Source organism: Python bivittatus, unplaced genomic scaffold (assembly GCF_059951505.1).
Source record: "Python bivittatus isolate LINGU-HERP-01145 unplaced genomic scaffold, Pbiv_v1 ctg000020_np1212, whole genome shotgun sequence".
NCBI lineage: Eukaryota > Metazoa > Chordata > Lepidosauria > Squamata > Pythonidae > Python > Python bivittatus.
In genome coordinates this window covers 93,101,043-93,120,068 of record NW_028277030.1, presented here as the reverse complement: position 1 = coordinate 93,120,068, position 19,026 = coordinate 93,101,043, and the positions used below count along the sequence as shown (strand labels likewise).

The window sequence follows — 19,026 nt, the reverse complement described above, 5'->3', positions numbered from 1 at the left end:
TGACTCCTGGCAACTGCCTGGACAGGTCCCTGCAGTTTTCTTGGCAAGTTTTTCAGAAGTAGTTTGCCCTTGCCTTCTTCCTGGGATTGAGACTGACTGGCCCAAGGTCACCCAGCTAGCTTTGTGCCTAAGATGGGATTAGAACTCATGGCCTTCACCACTGCAGCTAATTGGCTCTCCTTTGGCATATACATGGCATAACTTTATTCAAGGAGAGAGGTGCCATTAATAATCACCTATTACTAGGAACTGCCTGGTTTTAGGTTCAATTTGTAGTTATAACATTAGACCTTGCATAATACATATATTATACCTGCTGTTAAATAAGATTAATATGGTGTATTTTTTGTTAATAGGATGTTGGACCTGTGCTTTTTGTTTTGCTAAGATACTTCTATTTACTTGTATGTATTTTCCACCTTTCTGCTAAGGAATTCAAGGTAGCAAACATGGAATCATCTCATTCTATATTTACAACAAACCTATGAGATAAGGTGGGCTAAGATAAAATGACTGACCCAAACTCGCCCAATGAATTCTATGATCTGATGGACACTTGAACCTGGGTCTCTCAGTCCTGGTCTAGCACTTTAACCACTACTATACAGTCACTGTATAATGGCATAATTCTAGCTCAACATGCTGTTAATTGAAAATGGTAATTAGATATTATATAAAGGTCAGAAGAAAGACACAGTAAGAATATCAATATTATACTCTAATTCCTGGTATCCTGTAGATGGAAATGTCTCAGAGCACAGAAGTTTCTCTGTTGCTTAATTATATGTACTAAGTCTTCTCCAGATATTTACTTACAGTATTTACAGATCACAGTTAAAGTAATAAATTGACTATTTAAAAATTATAGAACTAGGTAATTCTTCTGCTCTGGCCTCCCTCTCTACTTAGCTTGCTTGCTGGCTATCACATCAGCACCACTTCTATTTTCTTTTCCTGGCCCAAGACTTCACTTTGCAAAGGACCTCAGAGTGAAGTATTCAGCCAGAAAGGATATCAGGAGGGTTGTCATTGCCACAGTAGGCAGTTAGGTGAGTCAGTGGGTGGGGCAGGCATGAAGGTAGGGTACCCATAGCAGGAAATCTACCTGCTTCACATGATGGTTCCTCTGGGAACAGCCCTATATATTACAAAACATGTTTCAAATCTGTAAAATTCAGATAATCATGAGAACAATAATAAAGAGCACCTACAGTTGATATTATTTAGAGTAGGGCTTCATTGTCAAATTCTAGTTGCTACTGACAGTGTTCAAATGGGAGAAGAGCCTCTCCAGCATAATCAGATTTCAATATCAACAGCAAACATTTAGGGCTCTCAAGATCAATCCAGCACCTTCAATGGAGAAACAAGGACAGCAATAAAGATGTTTCAAAATAGATATGTTTATAGTGGCTTTCACATGACAGATCAATTTTAAATCTGTCATAATTTCTGGATTGCCTTTAGTATCAGCAACATGGAGAACACAGTGGAGTATTGTAGCATAAGCATTATTGAAGCATAAATGTCAGCAGCCATATCCTTTTTTTCTAGTATCAGGCAAAGCAGACAAATTAGGTGAAGTTATTAAAAAGTACACTGAGCCGCTAGTATTTAGGCATTGAGGAATTTCCCCAAACTGCCAATCTGATCCTTAAGGGAAAGTATTTCCCCAAGAAAGAAAGTAATTTTCCACCATAACTATGTCACATAGATTAAATTCCAATTTACTCATCCTTATTCAATCTATCACTTCATGTAGTCCATAAGAGCTGTCAAAGGTTCACCTGGGTTTGATGTCATAGATTAGTTGTATATTATGTGAAGCACTCTTGTTTTTATCTTAAGGATGAGTAGAACTTCCTTTATAATAAAATGTAAAATAATTTTTTATATATACTCACAACCAAAGGATATTCCCCCGAACACCAAGTTTTGGTCTGTATTCCAATTATTTCTACACCTGGAAAATAATCCTGTCCAACATTGATGACGTTGCCTATGCTTGCTGCATAAAGTGTTTTTTCAATCAGAATGAAGACATTCGGAAAAACAATAGCTACTTCTTTGACTTTGTGAATCATGCTAGAGTTTATCAGGCCTGTAGGAAATGTTATTTCTACTGTACTTAAAAATCCATTGCTGGTATGGAAGATACCAACATCTGTAACTACGACAGCTGATCTTGGATAACATGCAGACCATGATATTATGGCTTCACTATCAGATGGAAGAGTGACAGAAACTCCAGTTTTTGAGCCTAATATATATATAGGCTGGGCAATAGTAAAAGGAGTATCAAGAACAAAACAGTCCTGAAAAGTAACTACTTTGCCATGGATGGTTGCTATGCTGTCATTCGTTTGGCTAGGTAGATTCAATGACCATACTCTGAAAACAAACAAAAAATAATAAAATTAGATTTTATTTTTTATAAACAAAATATTTGAATATGTTTTTGTTCAATATGATTTATTCCCTAATTCTTTTTAATAATATTTATCTATAAGCTTTCAATTACTCCCCAATTAAACCCTGATCATAAGTTCTAAAAAGCAAATTTTGCTGAAGAATTCTGTGAAGATAATAAATTGGTCAAACAGCAGTTTAACATTTCAACATATATTTCTATTTCAATATCCATAAGCAGATTTACACAAACATTGCATTATAGCTGCAGTTATGAGGTGTATTGTGCTTATATTCTCAATAGCACAGTTCTTGTGCTCTACTGTTTATCATATGGTTACTGAGCACTAATTGCATTTTGGAATCATCATCATCCTGATGTCCCACATGTACAAATAGGATTCCAGAGGAGCTCTTGTCCAAATGATTGAGAAATGTATATATTTGGGGAGATGCATCTCCTTTATACCCAAATGTCCGTTAAATTCAGATTTGTTATTTTCATCCTTTACATCATTACGCAATGGTGTAAATGTATATGAATCATCTGGACTGCTTTGGATACAGTGGAATTGTCCATTATTTTGGGGTTAAAGTCCAGGTGCAAACCTTGTGTATTATATAGGGTATCTGTTAAATGGGTGACCATTAGATTGATGTTTTACTGTATAAGTTCTCCACTCACTTCTATAGAATTATAAACAAAGGTGCACAACGAATAGACCAGCCAAGGAATAATTCTGCATAGGCTGTTACAATAGTGACCACGTTAGCAATACCAAAAAGACTACAAGAAAAAGTGACTTCAATTGTCACATAGCAGCCATTCTTTCAGGCTGCACAACAGAGTAGAATCCAATACAGTAGTCCTCACTTAATGACCACAATTGGGACTGGCAACTCCATCACTAAGCAACATGGTCATTAAGCAAAATATAATGTGACTGCACTGACCTACATCACTCCTGTTGCGGTCATTAAGTGACTCACCTGCAATCGTTAAGCAAGACATCACATGACTGCAGCTTGCAATTTTATTGCCAGCTTCTCCATTAACTTTGCTTGTTGGAAGTTGGCTGTGAAGTGCGCAAATGGCAATCATATGACTGTGGAACACTGCAACAGTCATAAACACCCCTAGTTGTGAAGTGCTTGAATTTCGATAATGTGATTGCAGGGATGCTACAATGGTTAGAAGTGCAAGGACCAGTTGTAAAATTACTTTTTTAGCACCGTTGTAACTTTGAACAGTTGCTAAACAGGGAAGTTGTTAGTTGTTAAGTGAGGACTAAGAGAATATATGTAGCTCAGGACTGAACTGTGGAGTTCTTGATGCTCTCTCAGCTTGCTTATTTGGTTGCAGACATTTCATTATCAACTAGGTAACATCATCAGTGCAAGACTGACGTGGAGTGGAATCCATTGCCTCTGCTGGGAAACCAGCTATTTATACCTTTTTCAATGGTCATCTAGCTTTGCAGCCATTCCATCATAGTGTTCATGCCAAATGGACATGATAACAACAGTAACTTTGAGAAGTGGGGAAATAAAGTTTTTTCATTCTTCCTCCCATCCCTTTTCCTTTTGTGTTATACCTAAATTAATCCAAGAGGAAAGAACCTTCAGCACCTGGAGTGGACTCAAAAACAAATCTACAGTGTGATTTTTCATTTTAGGTTAGTGGGACATGTGAGAAGGTGGATGCAAGACACTGGTCCACTTCCTGAAATACTAAGTGACACCCCCCCCCCCCAGGGCAGAAAATGCAAGAAATTAATCTAGCCACAGCTGACCTGGTGCAGGATGGAATTCTGCAAGCCATTCCAGAGATGCCCACAACAACTCATCCTGAGCTCATAGGACAGCAATCTCATGAGAGTTACATTAGAAATTCTTCCTCCCCAGAACCAGATCTAGAGACCGAAGCCAACCAGCACAAGACCTGGGATAGTGTTGCAGGGATGGAAGTTTTCCAGGCAGTATAAGAGGATGATGCAACTGTAACTGCAGTCCCAGAACTGATGAAGAGTGATTCATCACCCACAGCCCAGAGCTTCACTACATATTTAAAGATGGACTTCCCTACAGAATGTACCGCCCAGGAAGGGAGGGGGACAGAGGGAGGATGTGGTATCCATCCAATTTTGCCTGAGACTGCTAAGACTGGCTTATGATTATCCAAATGAACATGCAGGTATGGATAGAACTAAAGACTGATCCAAACCTTCTACCAGGAAGAGTATGGGAAGAGTGTAACTGCACATGTGAACTCTTGTTACATATACCAGTGCATGGAGAACTGTAATGATAACACTAAAGCCTCTTTGCAACCCCTGCTAATCATAGAGATTCCCTCCCAACAGGTGGCAGTGGATATTGGAGCTGATCCATTTGATCCAAGGCAAGCAGCACACTGATTTTGGTGGCCACAAATAGCGGCCTTGAGCTGGATTGATGCCATGTCCATGAGTCAGAATCTAATGGTCACATCTCCTAGAACAGATTGGATATTTGTTAGAATAGGTTGCCCAACAGCTTCTCACAGATTTTAGCATAATTTTTATGTCAGAAGTGATGGCAAAGCTATGGGCTACAAATGGGGTTGAGCATCTGGTATCTATTCCTTATTATTGGCGGACATACTGTATGGCCTAGTTGAAATGTTTAATGGAACTTTGGGGACTATGATTTGCAAGTTTATTAATTAACACTGTAACAATTGAAATTTGGTTTAGTCTCAGTTGCAGTTGCTTACCAGGTAATAACATAGCCAAATCTTGGGTTCCCCTTTTTTAAAAGGGAGTTGTAAAAGAGAGGGAAGCCCAGGCTCCTTGGAGTTAGTTTAAAACCATTGCTAAGGAGGAAAACCTCCCTCCAAGGACAATATCCTAGACTGTGTGGATCAGCTCCAGATTACCCTTTAAGAGACCTTAAGATGGCCTATCAGCCATTACGAGAAACCCAGAACAAACAAAAGTCCTGGTAAAACAAACATACTGGAGAGCAGATGCTTGAGCCAGGGATTCCTACCTCTTTTCTAGTGTATCAGGTAGTACAAGATGCAAGCCAAATGGAAAAGGTTATACCACATCAAAGAAAAACTACTTAGGGGAATTCACAGGGACAACACTCTAGCCTAGAGTTTAACTTACTAAGGCCCCACAACCATACTATATTCTAGAAATTGGGGCATTCAACATCTTTGTTGAGCTACTAGGATGACTGTATCAACACAGCCTCCATTTGAGATAGTATCTGTTTGGGAAACTATCAAGGGAGAGGGAAGGAGGGAATTCCATGGTCCTCAACTCTCACAGAACAGCAGAGAGCCAAGGCTGAGCAGATATGCACCCAGATTGCTCCTCAGTTCTCAGCCATGCCAGGAAAGACTGAGGTGGTCACACACTTTATTTTGTACAAAGTGCCCACTGGCAGCACAAGACCATAGAAAAGGAAACTGAGGAGATGCTAAAGATGGGAATCATCAGATTATCCTAGAGTGATTTGGTTTTACATATAATCCTCAAGTGCAGAGACTCATTTTTCTGTGGATTACCCTACAGACTGCTTTAGATAGCTACCTGATACCCAAGGTGGATGAACAGCAAGACTATTTGGGTCCACGTTGGACTTATCAAAGGAGATTGAAAGAAACATTCTGTCTTCATCACTGTTAAGTCCCATGCAGCTGGCAAACTCAAGAAGCAAGAACCACACAGATTTCAGAAAGGCATCTTTAATGCTAGTCAGGGTAAAAACATAGTTCTGAAAACTGTAAAAGGAAGTTCCCACATAGACTTATAGGAAGTCAGTTAAGGCAGATTGTTTGAAATGTTTCCTTCCTATGGCCCCCACCTCTGGGTTACGCCATTTTTTTCTCACATCCACTGAACTCCTCTTCCTCCCCTAGTTTCACCCTTTGGGTAAAGGAACATTTATTTGTTTGTTTGTTTATTTAGATTTCAAATTTGTCACCGCCCATCTCACTACAGATCCTTGTAACATCCTTGCCACCTTCCAAAGTCTGATCAATCAAATTGTCAATGGCCTAGGGGATTCCACAGTTTAACAACTTGATGATGGGACTGTCTTTTCCAATATCTGGGAGGAATGTATAGGACAACTTAAGGAAGGGCTGTAAGGCATCAAACCGGGTGGTCTTTGAAGGCCAAGAAATGTCAAATTGACCTTAATGGGGTTACAGATTTAGGCACACCGTGTGGCAAGATACTATCTCCCGCTCTGCAATCAAAGTAGAAACTATTATGGAATGGCCAATAACTAAGACAAAGTAGTGTGATTGTTTTTTCTGGATTGGCAGAGTATTCTTTATTACTCTGCCAATTTATTACTCAGTGACCCAGACTAAATAATGCTTACAAAATAAACCCTACAGAATGCAGCAACAAAATAAAATAAGGCATACATGGTAAAAAAATGTGCAATTATACTTGCATTAGCTATCAACAATGTGCAAGTTTTGCAAGCTGCAAAAACAAACTTTGCAATCGGGTCCTTACCTGCCAGTAAAAATTGAACATAAAATTAATCAATATGTCCCGGAAATGGGGTTAGAAGACATGTTAGTGGCTTTTTACATATGTCTCAAGAGAAGGTATAATACATACAACAGAATATGAGATTGGGTTTCAGTATTACCATCTTTACAAGGGCAGAGCCTTTCCACATATGGAATTTTACAATATTTTACATCCAGCTCTGCTGATGGTATAATATTGAATTGTAATGCTTGCTGAAATCTATTGTTTGTAGGTTGAACTAGGGACAATGTTGCTTTCAGTTATGCATTGCTATGGCCCAACTGTACCCTGGGAATTTTGAATAATAGCTAAATAGCCCATCCCAGCAGTTTCATTATCTGGCTATTATTTATTCATTTAGTTTGGGAGGGGGGCATTTCACACAAGTTCATTTATCATTTTACCAGGGGTTGTATCACAGGGTTTGAAGATTCTTGTCAAATGGATTCTGATTTTCCTCATAAAGCTTTCAATCTGCTGCAGCTCATTATTCTTGGCTTGGTGAAATTTCATGCAAATTCTTTCTTCATATGCCTTGCATTCCTATTTACCTTCCAACTTATTAAGTATAATGTAAAGCATTTATTTTAACTGATACATCTAACACTGATTTAAACAATGAAGTCAGATGGCGAGTATCAAGAGAAATGGGATTATAAGTGGCCTACTGAGAAACAAGATTTTAAAATGTTCTGAGGAATTTAATGTTTGCAGAAATACAGTGAATTAAAAAAATACTTCTTAGCCAGGATCAAGCAAGGCCAGTAGCCATGCAAAACTGAATGTCACTTGGAAAAGAAAAATAAGATATATTATGCATGAAATATAATGATGTGATTAAGAAAGGCATGGCTGGCTGATTGGAAAGGGGGCATATTTATCAGGAGGTAAAGAAAACAACAATACCATAACATCTTTTTGCAGACATCATTGTTGTATCACAATTCATCTAACCATCAGTCATGAACATTACTAAATTGGTAGGAAACATGAATTTTCAGATACTGTTGAATACTACATCCCAGCATCCCTTACTATTTTTCATGCAAGCTGGGGCTGCTGGTGATTGTCAGTTAGCAACATCTGGAGGGCTACATATTTGCTATCCTTTCATTTGTCATTTCAAAAGCATAGCATCACTGTAGAAAACGTAACTGAAAGAAGAGTACCCGTTTTTAAATGATCCGTTAGAATATTCCACTCTTCCAAATAATGTTCTAACAGTAGGTACTTGTCCCAAATTCCAGAATTGCCTGCTAAGGGTGCTAGAATACTGTGAAATAAAAACAGTTATTATTTTTAAGAATAAGATTTTTTTTAAAAAAACTTTTTGCTAAACATAAATATAATTTCATTTGCACAAAGTTCTACTTCTTAGCAGAGATAAATTAACAGTACAAAAATAATGATTGTTAGTATGACATTTATATATTTTTATTGTGAGTTGACTAACCATAAGATTTACCACCAAACAGTGCAGAGCCACACTTTGGAAAGTGACAAAGAATTCTAATATAATGGTTCAGAATGACCCTTTATGGAAGAGAGTTTTTTAAAAGATTATTTCTTAATAAAGTTATTTTTTCTAGAATATTTAAACTGAAGAAACTGAAGGCAATAGGGAAAGAACAAATTACAAGCTCCACCATGGAACAAACCAAGTATAAGTAGAAAAGGGGTTTTTGAGGCCTTTCAAAAATGGCTTAACTGAATGATGTGAAAAAGAAAAAAAAGGGCTATTGGAGAGAAAAAAAGTGAGTTCTCTCTACTTCAGCTGTAACAAGAACTTTGAAATACAAGAAAAAGAGTATGCAGTGGTAGGAAAGTTATGAAAGAAACTCATTTAGCTATATAAAGCTTTCATATCAATAAGCTGCAAACACAAGTTGTAGGCTAGAATTTCTGGAAAAGACTGATTAGATGTATATAATGAGTTTGAAGCTCATTAAAACTTGATACAAATAGAGGATTGCCAGACTGAGAGGACTTCATTGAAATCATGAGATGAGGATGGACCAAGTTTGGGAAATCCATTAGGAAGCAATGCAGCTGGCATGATTGAGAATTATCTTGGAAACTTCCTAAGTGATCAGAAGCTGTCATGGAAAAAGATACGGGAACATATGATCCAGTGAAAATGGAAAGAGTCCCCCAAATATTTGTGACTGAGGCCAACCTGCTGCAATATTGGGCACTTCAGAGATTGGCATTAATGATAAAATCATCAAAATCTGGCATCCCTTAATGGTGGAAGATGACCATGAATACTGTTCCACTCATGTGGCATGAATGGTCCCCTGATAAGATTGTCTACAAGAATACCACCCTTTTCAGTCAGATGAATAGTCACAAATAAGGTCTGATGGGGAATCAGTAGTTCTGAAGTTCCCAGGTAGGCCGGAGCAAAGAGGAGATTTGTGCTACCCTTGTGCCACTGTGGTTCAAATATTGCACTAGGATGGAAATGTCTGTAAGAGCATGAACAACTTGCCCTGCAATTAGTGGCCTGAAGGCCTTTAAGTACCTTGAAAATTGCTCTGAGTTCTATTTAATTAATATGGTCAGCCCTATAGTGTAGACCAGACTAAGAAACCAATGCCATATAGGTTTAAAACTACTCTTATTAGAACAGCTATAGAAATAGAATCGTGCAAGTTGAATGTGCTTCTGAATAGCAAGTTGCATAGTCACAGACAACTAGGATATATTCATTACCTTTACTAGATTGAGGTAAAGGGCCTACAATATCCATGGCTATTTTAGAAAAGAGAATGGGAATTAAAGGCACTCTCTCCAACGGAACTTTATCTTGTTCCCCTTTTGATTTCACTAACTGACAAACAGGATCTACAGTAATGGGCCACATCTTTACTAATCCCTGGCCAATAAAATCTGTCTAATATTCTAAATATTGTACAATCTCTACCCATATGTCCAGACCATGGATTTTCATGGGCTAGTTCCAATATATTCCTGGGAACTATTGTTCTATTAGTTCCCTTGTATATGGATGAAGCCTAATTCAAAACAGCAACCCTGATTTTGGGGGGGGGGGGATCTGGGTGTTGTTTCCCTGTTTTCCTCCTGTTCTGCCATTAACCTGCAGTGTTTTAAAGTGGGATCTTTCTTTTGTAAGACCCCTAAGTCAATTTCTCATTTAGGAGTATCTATCCCTACAGGTTCACCTCTGCCTTTATCAGCCTTTCTTAAAGCTTTCTCTTTTCTAGGACATCCCACCTCCCCTAATAAATCAGTATGGTTAGGAAGGATCCCAGGTTCCTTCCTCTCCTGCTTCTTTTCCTTCTTTGCTTCTGCCTTAGACTGAGCTCTTATGGTTACTCCCACTACTTTAACCTCCTTTCTGAAGCCTTTTGTTTGAATCCAACCTTCTGCAATTGGAAAATCTGTTCCAATCAATAGGTTACATGGTAATTTAGGGATTACACCTATCACCATTACCTGTTCATTTCCCCTTACCTGTATCCTGGCTTTAACCAATGGGACCATCTCAGTCTACCCAAATGCACTTGTAGGAGGCTCTTTTCCTATATATACTGCCTTTTTAACTAAGTGAAGACATACTAACATCCTTCTACTCCCAGTATCTATTAAACCTCTGACAGTCACCCCATTAACTTTTGCTGGAACCATAATTTTGTTCCCTAGAGGCACTTGCACTACTGTAGACATTCCCTTCTTCCTGTTTTTTACAATCCTTTGACAAATGTCCACTTTTCCCACAGTTGTAACAACTATGGGTCTCTCTAGTTTCCCAAAACCTTCCTTTCATTTGGGCAGGAGCCAAAGGCTTCTTTCTCTTTCAACCCTACCTGCTCTTTACGATTTCTGCTTTCTGAAACAGGTTTTCTTATTCTCCTTTCTCCTTCTGTATCTCTCTTCCAATCATCCTCTGCCAGGTAATCCTCGGCCAATTTTACTGCCCTTTGGCCTGTTTTGGGGTGGTGTTCCTGCACCCAAAATCTCACTTTGGTAGGGAGTACATGTAGAAACTGTTCTAAAATTATTTATTCTACTACTTTTTCTTTGCTCCTTTCACCTGACTTCAATCATTTCTTACCTAGGTCTTCCACTCTTGCCCACAATTCACGAACCCCTTCATGTTTGTTGTACATGTAGCTCCTAAACTATTGCCTATAGGTATAAAGAGTTACCTCATACCTGTATAGGATTACCTCTTTAACATGGTAATAATCCATTCCTTTCCTAGCTGGAAGACTGCTATAAGCCCTTAGAGCTTTTCCTGTTAAACTACTAGCCACCCATTCACTCTCAGGCCATTTATAAGAAGTAGCAACCCTTTCAAACATAGTGAAATAGGCTTCTATATCTTCTTCCTCTATTAATTTAGGGATTTTAGTATCTTTGGGACCACTTCCCCTCTCTATATGGTCACAAAACTCTAGAGGTGAATGTGTCCCTCCTGGAGACTGGACCCCTTTAAGTAGGTCTGTGCCCCCTAAACTCTTCCCTCCTTGCCTCTCTCCCACTCTTTTCCCACTCTTTCTTCTCTGTCTCCGTCCAGAGCCACTCTTGTTCCTCTTTTTTAATTAACCAAAGCCTTTCCTTTTGCCGTTACCTCAATATTTCTGATACAATATTGGCCCAAGTATCTGGGCCTAACCCCTTTTCTGCCTGTTCTACCTTCTTCTTTGGTTTAACTACAGGCTTAGACTGGATACCTGTCTCTACCAAAGTAATAGCTTCCTCTGTGTCCAAAGGAGAATCAGCTCCTTCTACTTTTTCCATCCTTGCTTGCTTGATATAGGCTCTAGTGAGGGGTCTGGTTTCTGCAGCCAGAATGTTGGCTATTGCCTGCAAAGTCTGAGGTCTGTGAGGGCCAAATTCCCTTCTTCTAGCAACTAAGGTTTGTTTTCTTTTCATGCACAGTACTTAATGAGTCCCTTGAGTCTGAGCCAATCCCAATGCTACCACCAATTGTCACACATTATTTTTTAACTGTACCCAATTAGATTGACACAGACTCAGAAGATCCACCAAAAGCACTGGGCCCTAGATACTTGGAATTTTATATCTCCCTATACAGGTTGGGGAGATGTTTTATTTTGGGGGGGAAAAAACAAGATACAAAAGTGAAATATGAAACTTTCAAGTCTGCATGTGAGTGTTTTCTACTGTCTCTATCCTACACTATTATATTCCTCTATACTCTACTCTACTCTATTTTGTAACTATTCTATAACAATGTTTTTTTCTTAAAAACACTGTTCTGCCTTAATTCCTCTCTTTGGAATTTCTTCTGCTTTTTTCTTCTCTGTTATTGGCCAGCATGTAGAATACTTGCAACTTTCTACATTGTGCTTTTTTATTTGCACTTTTACTTGCTCAGCCTCTATACTTTTCCTCTGGACCATCCAGTCTCTGTGAAGGAAAAATGCTTTTATTTGGCTGATTTCTCTGTATGTTGTTGCTGCTGTTGCTGCAAAGCTTCCAAAACACACACACATCTACTCTGTTCTCCTCCCCCTCCTGTTTCAAGGTTGCAGCTTTTATAAGCAACTCTGCTGTGCTGACACTGTGCTGATGCTAAGGCTCAAATAGGAGGGGAAGAAGGTAGCACAGGTGCCTGCAATTGTTTCCCAACAGCCTACTCTTCCACACAGAGTTAATCACACATCCTCTCAGGCAGCCTTGACCAGCCATGAGGGGCATGGATCTAGCACAGAAGTGAACAAATTAATGGCTACTAGAACCCTGTCCACTTCCTCAGGTTCAGTGGGCTTGAAATCCTCACAGATAACCATACAAGACTGGTCCCTGTAACCTCCATTGGTCCTGCATCAAGGCTGGCATTCAATGCAGAGCGAATGCAAGTGACTTTATCTGCCAGATGCTCAGCATATTCCTCACAGCGACCCTGAAGAAAGACCCAAGAATTACTTCCTCCAAGGAGGGTCCAGGTCACCTGAAACAGGGCTGCTGGGTGGCTAACCATGGACACGATAAGGGCAGAGGAATAATTACATTTTGCCACCCTTACTGACATGAGGTAGGCTCTAATTGTGGCTCTAGCTCGTGTTCAATCATCTTCGCTTTTTGTCATTCATCACCAGCACAATAGACTGATTGTAGCAGTTGAGGGCACAAGGTTGAGCTGATGCATCACCAGTCTCACTTGGACCAAGCAACAGGAGTGAGGCACCTAATCAACCAGCAGCAGTTATCTGGGAGGAAGCTATTTATATGAGAAGCACTGAAATGAGTCTCAATACATTGGACAATCTGTTTAGGAGAAAGATGTGACTTTTCAAAACTCGTATATAGGTCATTACTCTGGAGAAAACAAAGCTAGATCAACATATCTGGGAAGTGCTTATGGCATATTTGCCCTGGGAACTAATGGATAGCAGGAGCATGGGAAAGAGATTGGGACTGTAAGAAAGAAGAGAGCATGGGATGGGCCAATTTTGCTTGGAGAATGTGGGTGATTCCTGAATCTCTCAAGGGAAATAATTTTGCTGTTTAGTAATCAAAAAAGAGGTAATACAATGAGCCTCTTATTTATTTATTTGGTACCTTTGTTATAAAATGATTGATTGAATCCACTCAAAATAGAGTTCAAAATTAGTTCTTTTATTCTTGTGTTATTTGGACAGAAAGCAAAGCAAGTGTTTAATCAATGTTCAATCAATGTTGATTAATGCATATAATTTCTTTAGTTTCCTGTAATATTTATTACAGTAAAATATATACCCAACAAGGCTAGCAATAAATGTAAGTGCCCAACTAGGCTAACAACAGTGTATCAATAAACAACTGCCCAACTAGGCTACCCAAGTTGCTGTAAATATTCTTGCCCAACTAGGCTACACATTCACACAGAATACTTACATACACTCTCAACACAGTTGATCAGGCTGTGCTAGAGTGGGCTGGGAATCAGACTCAGGGCGTCCCCTGCTCCAACAAGAGTCGTCTTGCACTTCCAGGTGGGTATGGTTTCCATCCTTTCTTTTATACCCAACTTGTTTAATTAGAATTCATCCAGGTCATCTCCATCCAGGTCGTCCAGGTACAGTACATGCCAGGAACATTTCATTTTTGGCACAGTTGGGTAACTTGTTACAATGGTACCTCTCATCCCGTTATCTTATAAATTTATGATGTGTCACTTTATTCCTTACACCCACCAGCATTCCAGCCTTATCATTGTTGAGAACTCATTCGTACAAGGTATCTAGCATACATTCCAACATTCCTTCACGCCAGCAACGTGAGTTTCCTAGTAAAGTTCATGAATAGGATAAACATGGCTGTTCTACGGCTATATGATTATATATAGAAGGCTTAAATTCATTACACCTTTGAGCCAGTGCTGACTCCTGGCAACTGCCTGGATAAGTCCCTTCAGTTTTCTTAGCAAGATTTCAGAAGTGGCTTGCCATTGTCTTCTTCCTAGGACTGAGAGAGTGACTGGCCCAAGGTCATCCAGCTAGCTTTGTGGCTAAGGTAGTACTAGAAATCACAGCCTCCTGGTTTCTAGCCTGGCGCCTTAACTACAGTACTACACCAAACTGGCTCTCACAATGAGGCATACTTGGTATTTGTTTCTACCTTCTGAAGTTTTGGAAATGGATGAATTTCAGGATAAGCACAGTGAATGGGAATGATCCCTAATTGTGTCCTCCAGTATGGATTTGATAAATTGCACCTCTGGCAGGGAATGCTGAATTGAGAAATTTCTAGCTTGTGTCATTGAAAAAAGTATCAGTGATAATACTAGTAGCAAAGCCAGCAATGGTTTGGTTGCCACTGAAGGAAAGGCTTGTCCTACTGAAGTAGTTGAGGTTAAGTTCACTTATCTTTTTTATTTTCTTGAATTCCAGAACATTGGCAGCTGAGAACTCTTTCTGTTGGTGAGACTAGTTTGCTGACAGTTGTTCTGGCAAGGCCACTCATCTTGAAGTAATCTGCTTGATGGCTTATACATATACTTGCAGTGAGTAGGGCCAAAGCCTCCATCTGATGTTGTGATGATGGTGAAGCTGATTATTGCTTGTTATATTTTGCTGTGGAAAAGTCCAGCTTCAGAATGGATGGAAAGTATGAATAACATATAAAGTAAGAATGGAGCCTTCTATGCCAGAGCATAGAATAATGGAATTTGTTAACCAGAAAAGTAGTCTGTTTCCCTTCACTGGATGTTTGATGTTATCTATCAAAGATGCTTTAACTGGATTTCTGCAGTGAGCAGGAATTGGACTTGATCGTTCAATGAAATTTTCTATCAGATAAGCTGTCTCTATGTAAATTAATGTATTTAACAGGGTAAAGGAGAATAAGAATGAATACACACACGTACGTGCACACACACGAAGGCATTTTAAATTAGGGGCCACATTCTCTCAGAGAAGGACTTTGACTAAGTCCCAGTCAGATAATGGGTGGATCAAAAGCCAAAAGTAGTCAAGGACAATATCCATACATATTCATACCCCTTCCTCACTCATACCCATCTGTTCATTCATTCATTCATTCATTTATAAGATTTGTATGGCCACCCATCTTAAACACAACTGGGCAGCTCACAACAATAAAACCCAGTAACTATCAACACAAAACCATAAAACTAAACCCAAGACTTGGTGCCTCAATCATCCCTTTGGGATGTCCCATAACCAGCTCCAGATATCCTCATTCTGTTCCAGGGCCTGAGTAAAAAGCCAGGTCTTGATGGTCTTCTGAAAGGCTGAAAGGCCGAGGGCCTGCCAAATCACTGGGGGAAAGGTATTTCATATGGTAGGGGGAACCATGGAAAAGGCACACTTCCAAGGTCCCACTAGGTGGCAAGATTTCAGGGAAGGGACCTGGAGCCTTTCCTGTCTGATCTGGTAGGATGGACAGATACTCTCACGGAGAGGCAGTCCTGCAAATAACCTGGTCCAGTGCCACGTAGGGCTTTAAAAGTGATAACCAGCACCTTGAATTGCACCCGGAAGGAAACTGGAGATAGTGCAGCTCGTGCAATAGAGGTGTAATGTGGGCAAATCTAGGAATACCCAATACTATGTGCACCACTGTGTTCTGGACCAGTTGTAGCTTCCAGGTGGTCTTCAAAAGCAGCCTCATGTAAAGTGCATTGCAGTAATCCAAACTTGAAGTGACTAAGGCATGAGTGACCACGAGCAAGGCCTCCCAATCCAGGAAAGGACACAACTGGTGCACAAGTCAAATCTGTGCAAAGGCCCCCTGCAGCCTCCCCCCTGCCACCCCGGCAGTGGAGAAGCCACGCACTCCAAAGAGCCTGGGCGGTAGCACTTGCAGTCCACCTTCATCTCTCACATGAGGGAAGTAGGAAAGTCCCAGCCATACCCAGCACCCAACTACCACACCATGTAAAGGATCCCAGTCCATACAAATCTCCTTAATATGGGTGCCAGCCACCAAGATAACCATCCTGCATCTCTGCCTTGGGATCTCCACTACCACAGTGATCCCAGCTAGCTTCAGTCCAGAGTCCTCCAGGTCAGGCAAGAGAACCCATGAAATGGCTGCTGTATCATGTGGTCGCTTGAGCAGCGGCCACAAGACACAAGGCAGCCCCCCCCACAGGTCTTCTGCCTTGCTCCTGCTTCCACTGCTGCAAACTGCCTGGCCACCTGAGCCCTCCAATCCACCAAGGACTCCAGTGGCCATAGCCACCGCCACTTCCTTGTCCAATGCCAGCCCAGTCTCTCTCCCAGTATGAATATGCATAGATATTGTCCTTGACTACTTTTGGCTTTTGATCCACACATTTCTCTGCAATGGCAGACTCAAGATGGAGAACAGAAGCCAAGCCGCTAGTCCACTGCTGCTTGTGCCACCACACCCACTGGAGCCCATTCCATGCCACCCATCAGCTGGAGCAAAGGCAGCTGATATGCAGCACCACTGAGCTCTGCTGACTGCTGACTACTTGCCAAGGAACCTCCACAATGGAGGGGCCACAGACCAACACAGCCCCACTCAGCTGCTGGCCAGGGGAATATCAGCGGGACTCCACTGGCCCTTTCCAGCCACTTGGTCTGCTGCCACTGCGCTGGCCACCTGCACTGCCACTGCTGCTGTTCCCATTCCTCCTGCCAACCCAGATAACTCACAGTATCATTGCTGGCCACCCACCAATCTGACTGGGACAACCAAACACCTCTGCAAACAGGCATCTACCTCGGTGGCATGATGGGAAAAAAAAGAGGGTTTATTTATGTGTTGTTGAACAACACATAAACAAATCTTTCTTTTAAAAATTTTCTTACCTTTATTCCTTCTCTCCTCTTTCATCTGAAGTCTCCCTTTGTTTTTCTCTCTCTCCCTTGATCCACAATCCCGCATATGCAACCATTAAATTTATAAAATCTAGTTCAGATGAAGAATACTTTTTTCAAGAAATAAATTTAATTACCATTCAGTGGGACTGAAGTTTTCTCTTTTCTCTTCAGCTACCCTCCCCTGAATATATTATTGTGCAGCAATTAAGGTTATAGAAAAAAATCTTTTTTAATGTGTCTAACTGCACATATCAACATTGCCAGTTAATGAGGCAGATAAAATGTTTTATCTTGCTCCTGAAGGTTTGATAGCATTATATGTATACCATTAAACTATAAGGACGCTCTATGGTAAGAAAATAAAATACTTACTGTTGGTGGTAAAGTTGCATTTTTAAGCTCTTCACTCTTATTTGCATTTTCTGGATCAAATAACCATATCTTTATATGCTGACAAAAAATAAAGATTAGCATTATAGAAGAAGAGCTTTTCATTCTCAGGAAAAACGCTTTTTAAAATTTCTGTAAATGTTACATAATTATTAAGACAAACAGTTGTATTTGTTTAGTTAACTGAAGTTGAAAGAAAAGAAAGTAACTTTATTACTATTAGAAAATAAATTTTATCAAACAGAATTCATGGGAAACGGATTTAAGGGAAAATGATATAGAAGCTGCCTGAAACAGAATTATTACAACAGCCACAGAAGTATATGAACAGTATATACAGTAACAGGAAGAATTTTAAAATATGCTTAATGAGGAACAGAAAGAGGTTGCCAATAAGAAAAAAACATGTAGGAGAATGATCAACTGCAAAAAAATGAAGATGAAAGAACAATAAGGTATAATGCATATAGAAAGAAAACGATAATTGCAAAAAATGTATTCAAAGAACGCAAGGAATAGATACAATTAAAAGAAGCAGAGAAAATGCACAGGTGAAATAAAACAGTGATTTTGGAAATGGGAAAAGCAGGTTAAATAAGGAATCCCTAGCAGAATGAATGAAATTAAAAATTAACGAAATGACTGGATGAAACCAAAGGGACTATTGGATGGAGTATCTTAAAGAACTATATGGTATCATACAATTATGATAATAATATGTTTAAAAGTACAATTGAAATGAATGCTAAAATGTTAGTCGGCAAGGAAAAAAATGGATGAAAAGGAAATCAGAAACACTGGGAGGGATGGGGTGTCACTTAGCCTCAGTTGAAGATGGCAAGAGATGCTTCACAAAAAATTAAAGAGATTAGAAAACACAGGAAAGCGATCAAAACAGGTGACTGTCAGTCTTCTTCCATAGGAGAAGAGGCAGATGAAACTGAAATTCCAACTGCAACTCTTAAATCATCTTACCATTCCAAAGACAATCTAACACTATCAACCACACATTTAAATAGTTAAATAGGGCCTCAAGCTGGAATGGGAGAAGTCCTTTACTTCAGTAAAAGAAGATTTATCAGGTATATCTGAAGGAATTAACTAACAGTTTAAAGACACATAAGGCATATATTGTACATTTTTAAGACAGCTAGTCAACTCTATGATTTAAGTATTAAAAATGACTCTGATATAAAAAAGATTGAGACATAATGAATGTTAAAATATCTTTTGCAAATGTTGAAGATTGTAACAGACAAAGCAACCTTTGTATTAGAGATAATAGCAAAAAAGATGAGAATGAGAATGATAGATTACATTGTAACAAAACTTAATGATCTTACTTTGCCCAGATTTACATTTTTCTGAAAATGACATACAGTAGTACATGTACATCA

At 39.5% G+C, this 19,026-nt stretch overlaps 1 protein-coding gene across 1 annotated transcript in view; it reads right to left on the bottom strand.

The window, feature by feature from the left end:
* CATSPERE (catsper channel auxiliary subunit epsilon) overlaps window positions 1-19,026 on the bottom strand; it is an 84,600-nt gene that overhangs the window by 46,039 nt on the left and 19,535 nt on the right. The window contains exons 7-9 of the mRNA XM_088131481.1: window positions 17,612-17,689; window positions 8,120-8,223; window positions 1,905-2,391 (exon numbers count right to left, since the gene is read on the bottom strand). Coding sequence (XP_087987607.1) covers window positions 1,905-2,391; window positions 8,120-8,223; window positions 17,612-17,689 — 669 coding nt within the window. The remainder of the gene's footprint in view (window positions 1-1,904; window positions 2,392-8,119; window positions 8,224-17,611; window positions 17,690-19,026) is intronic.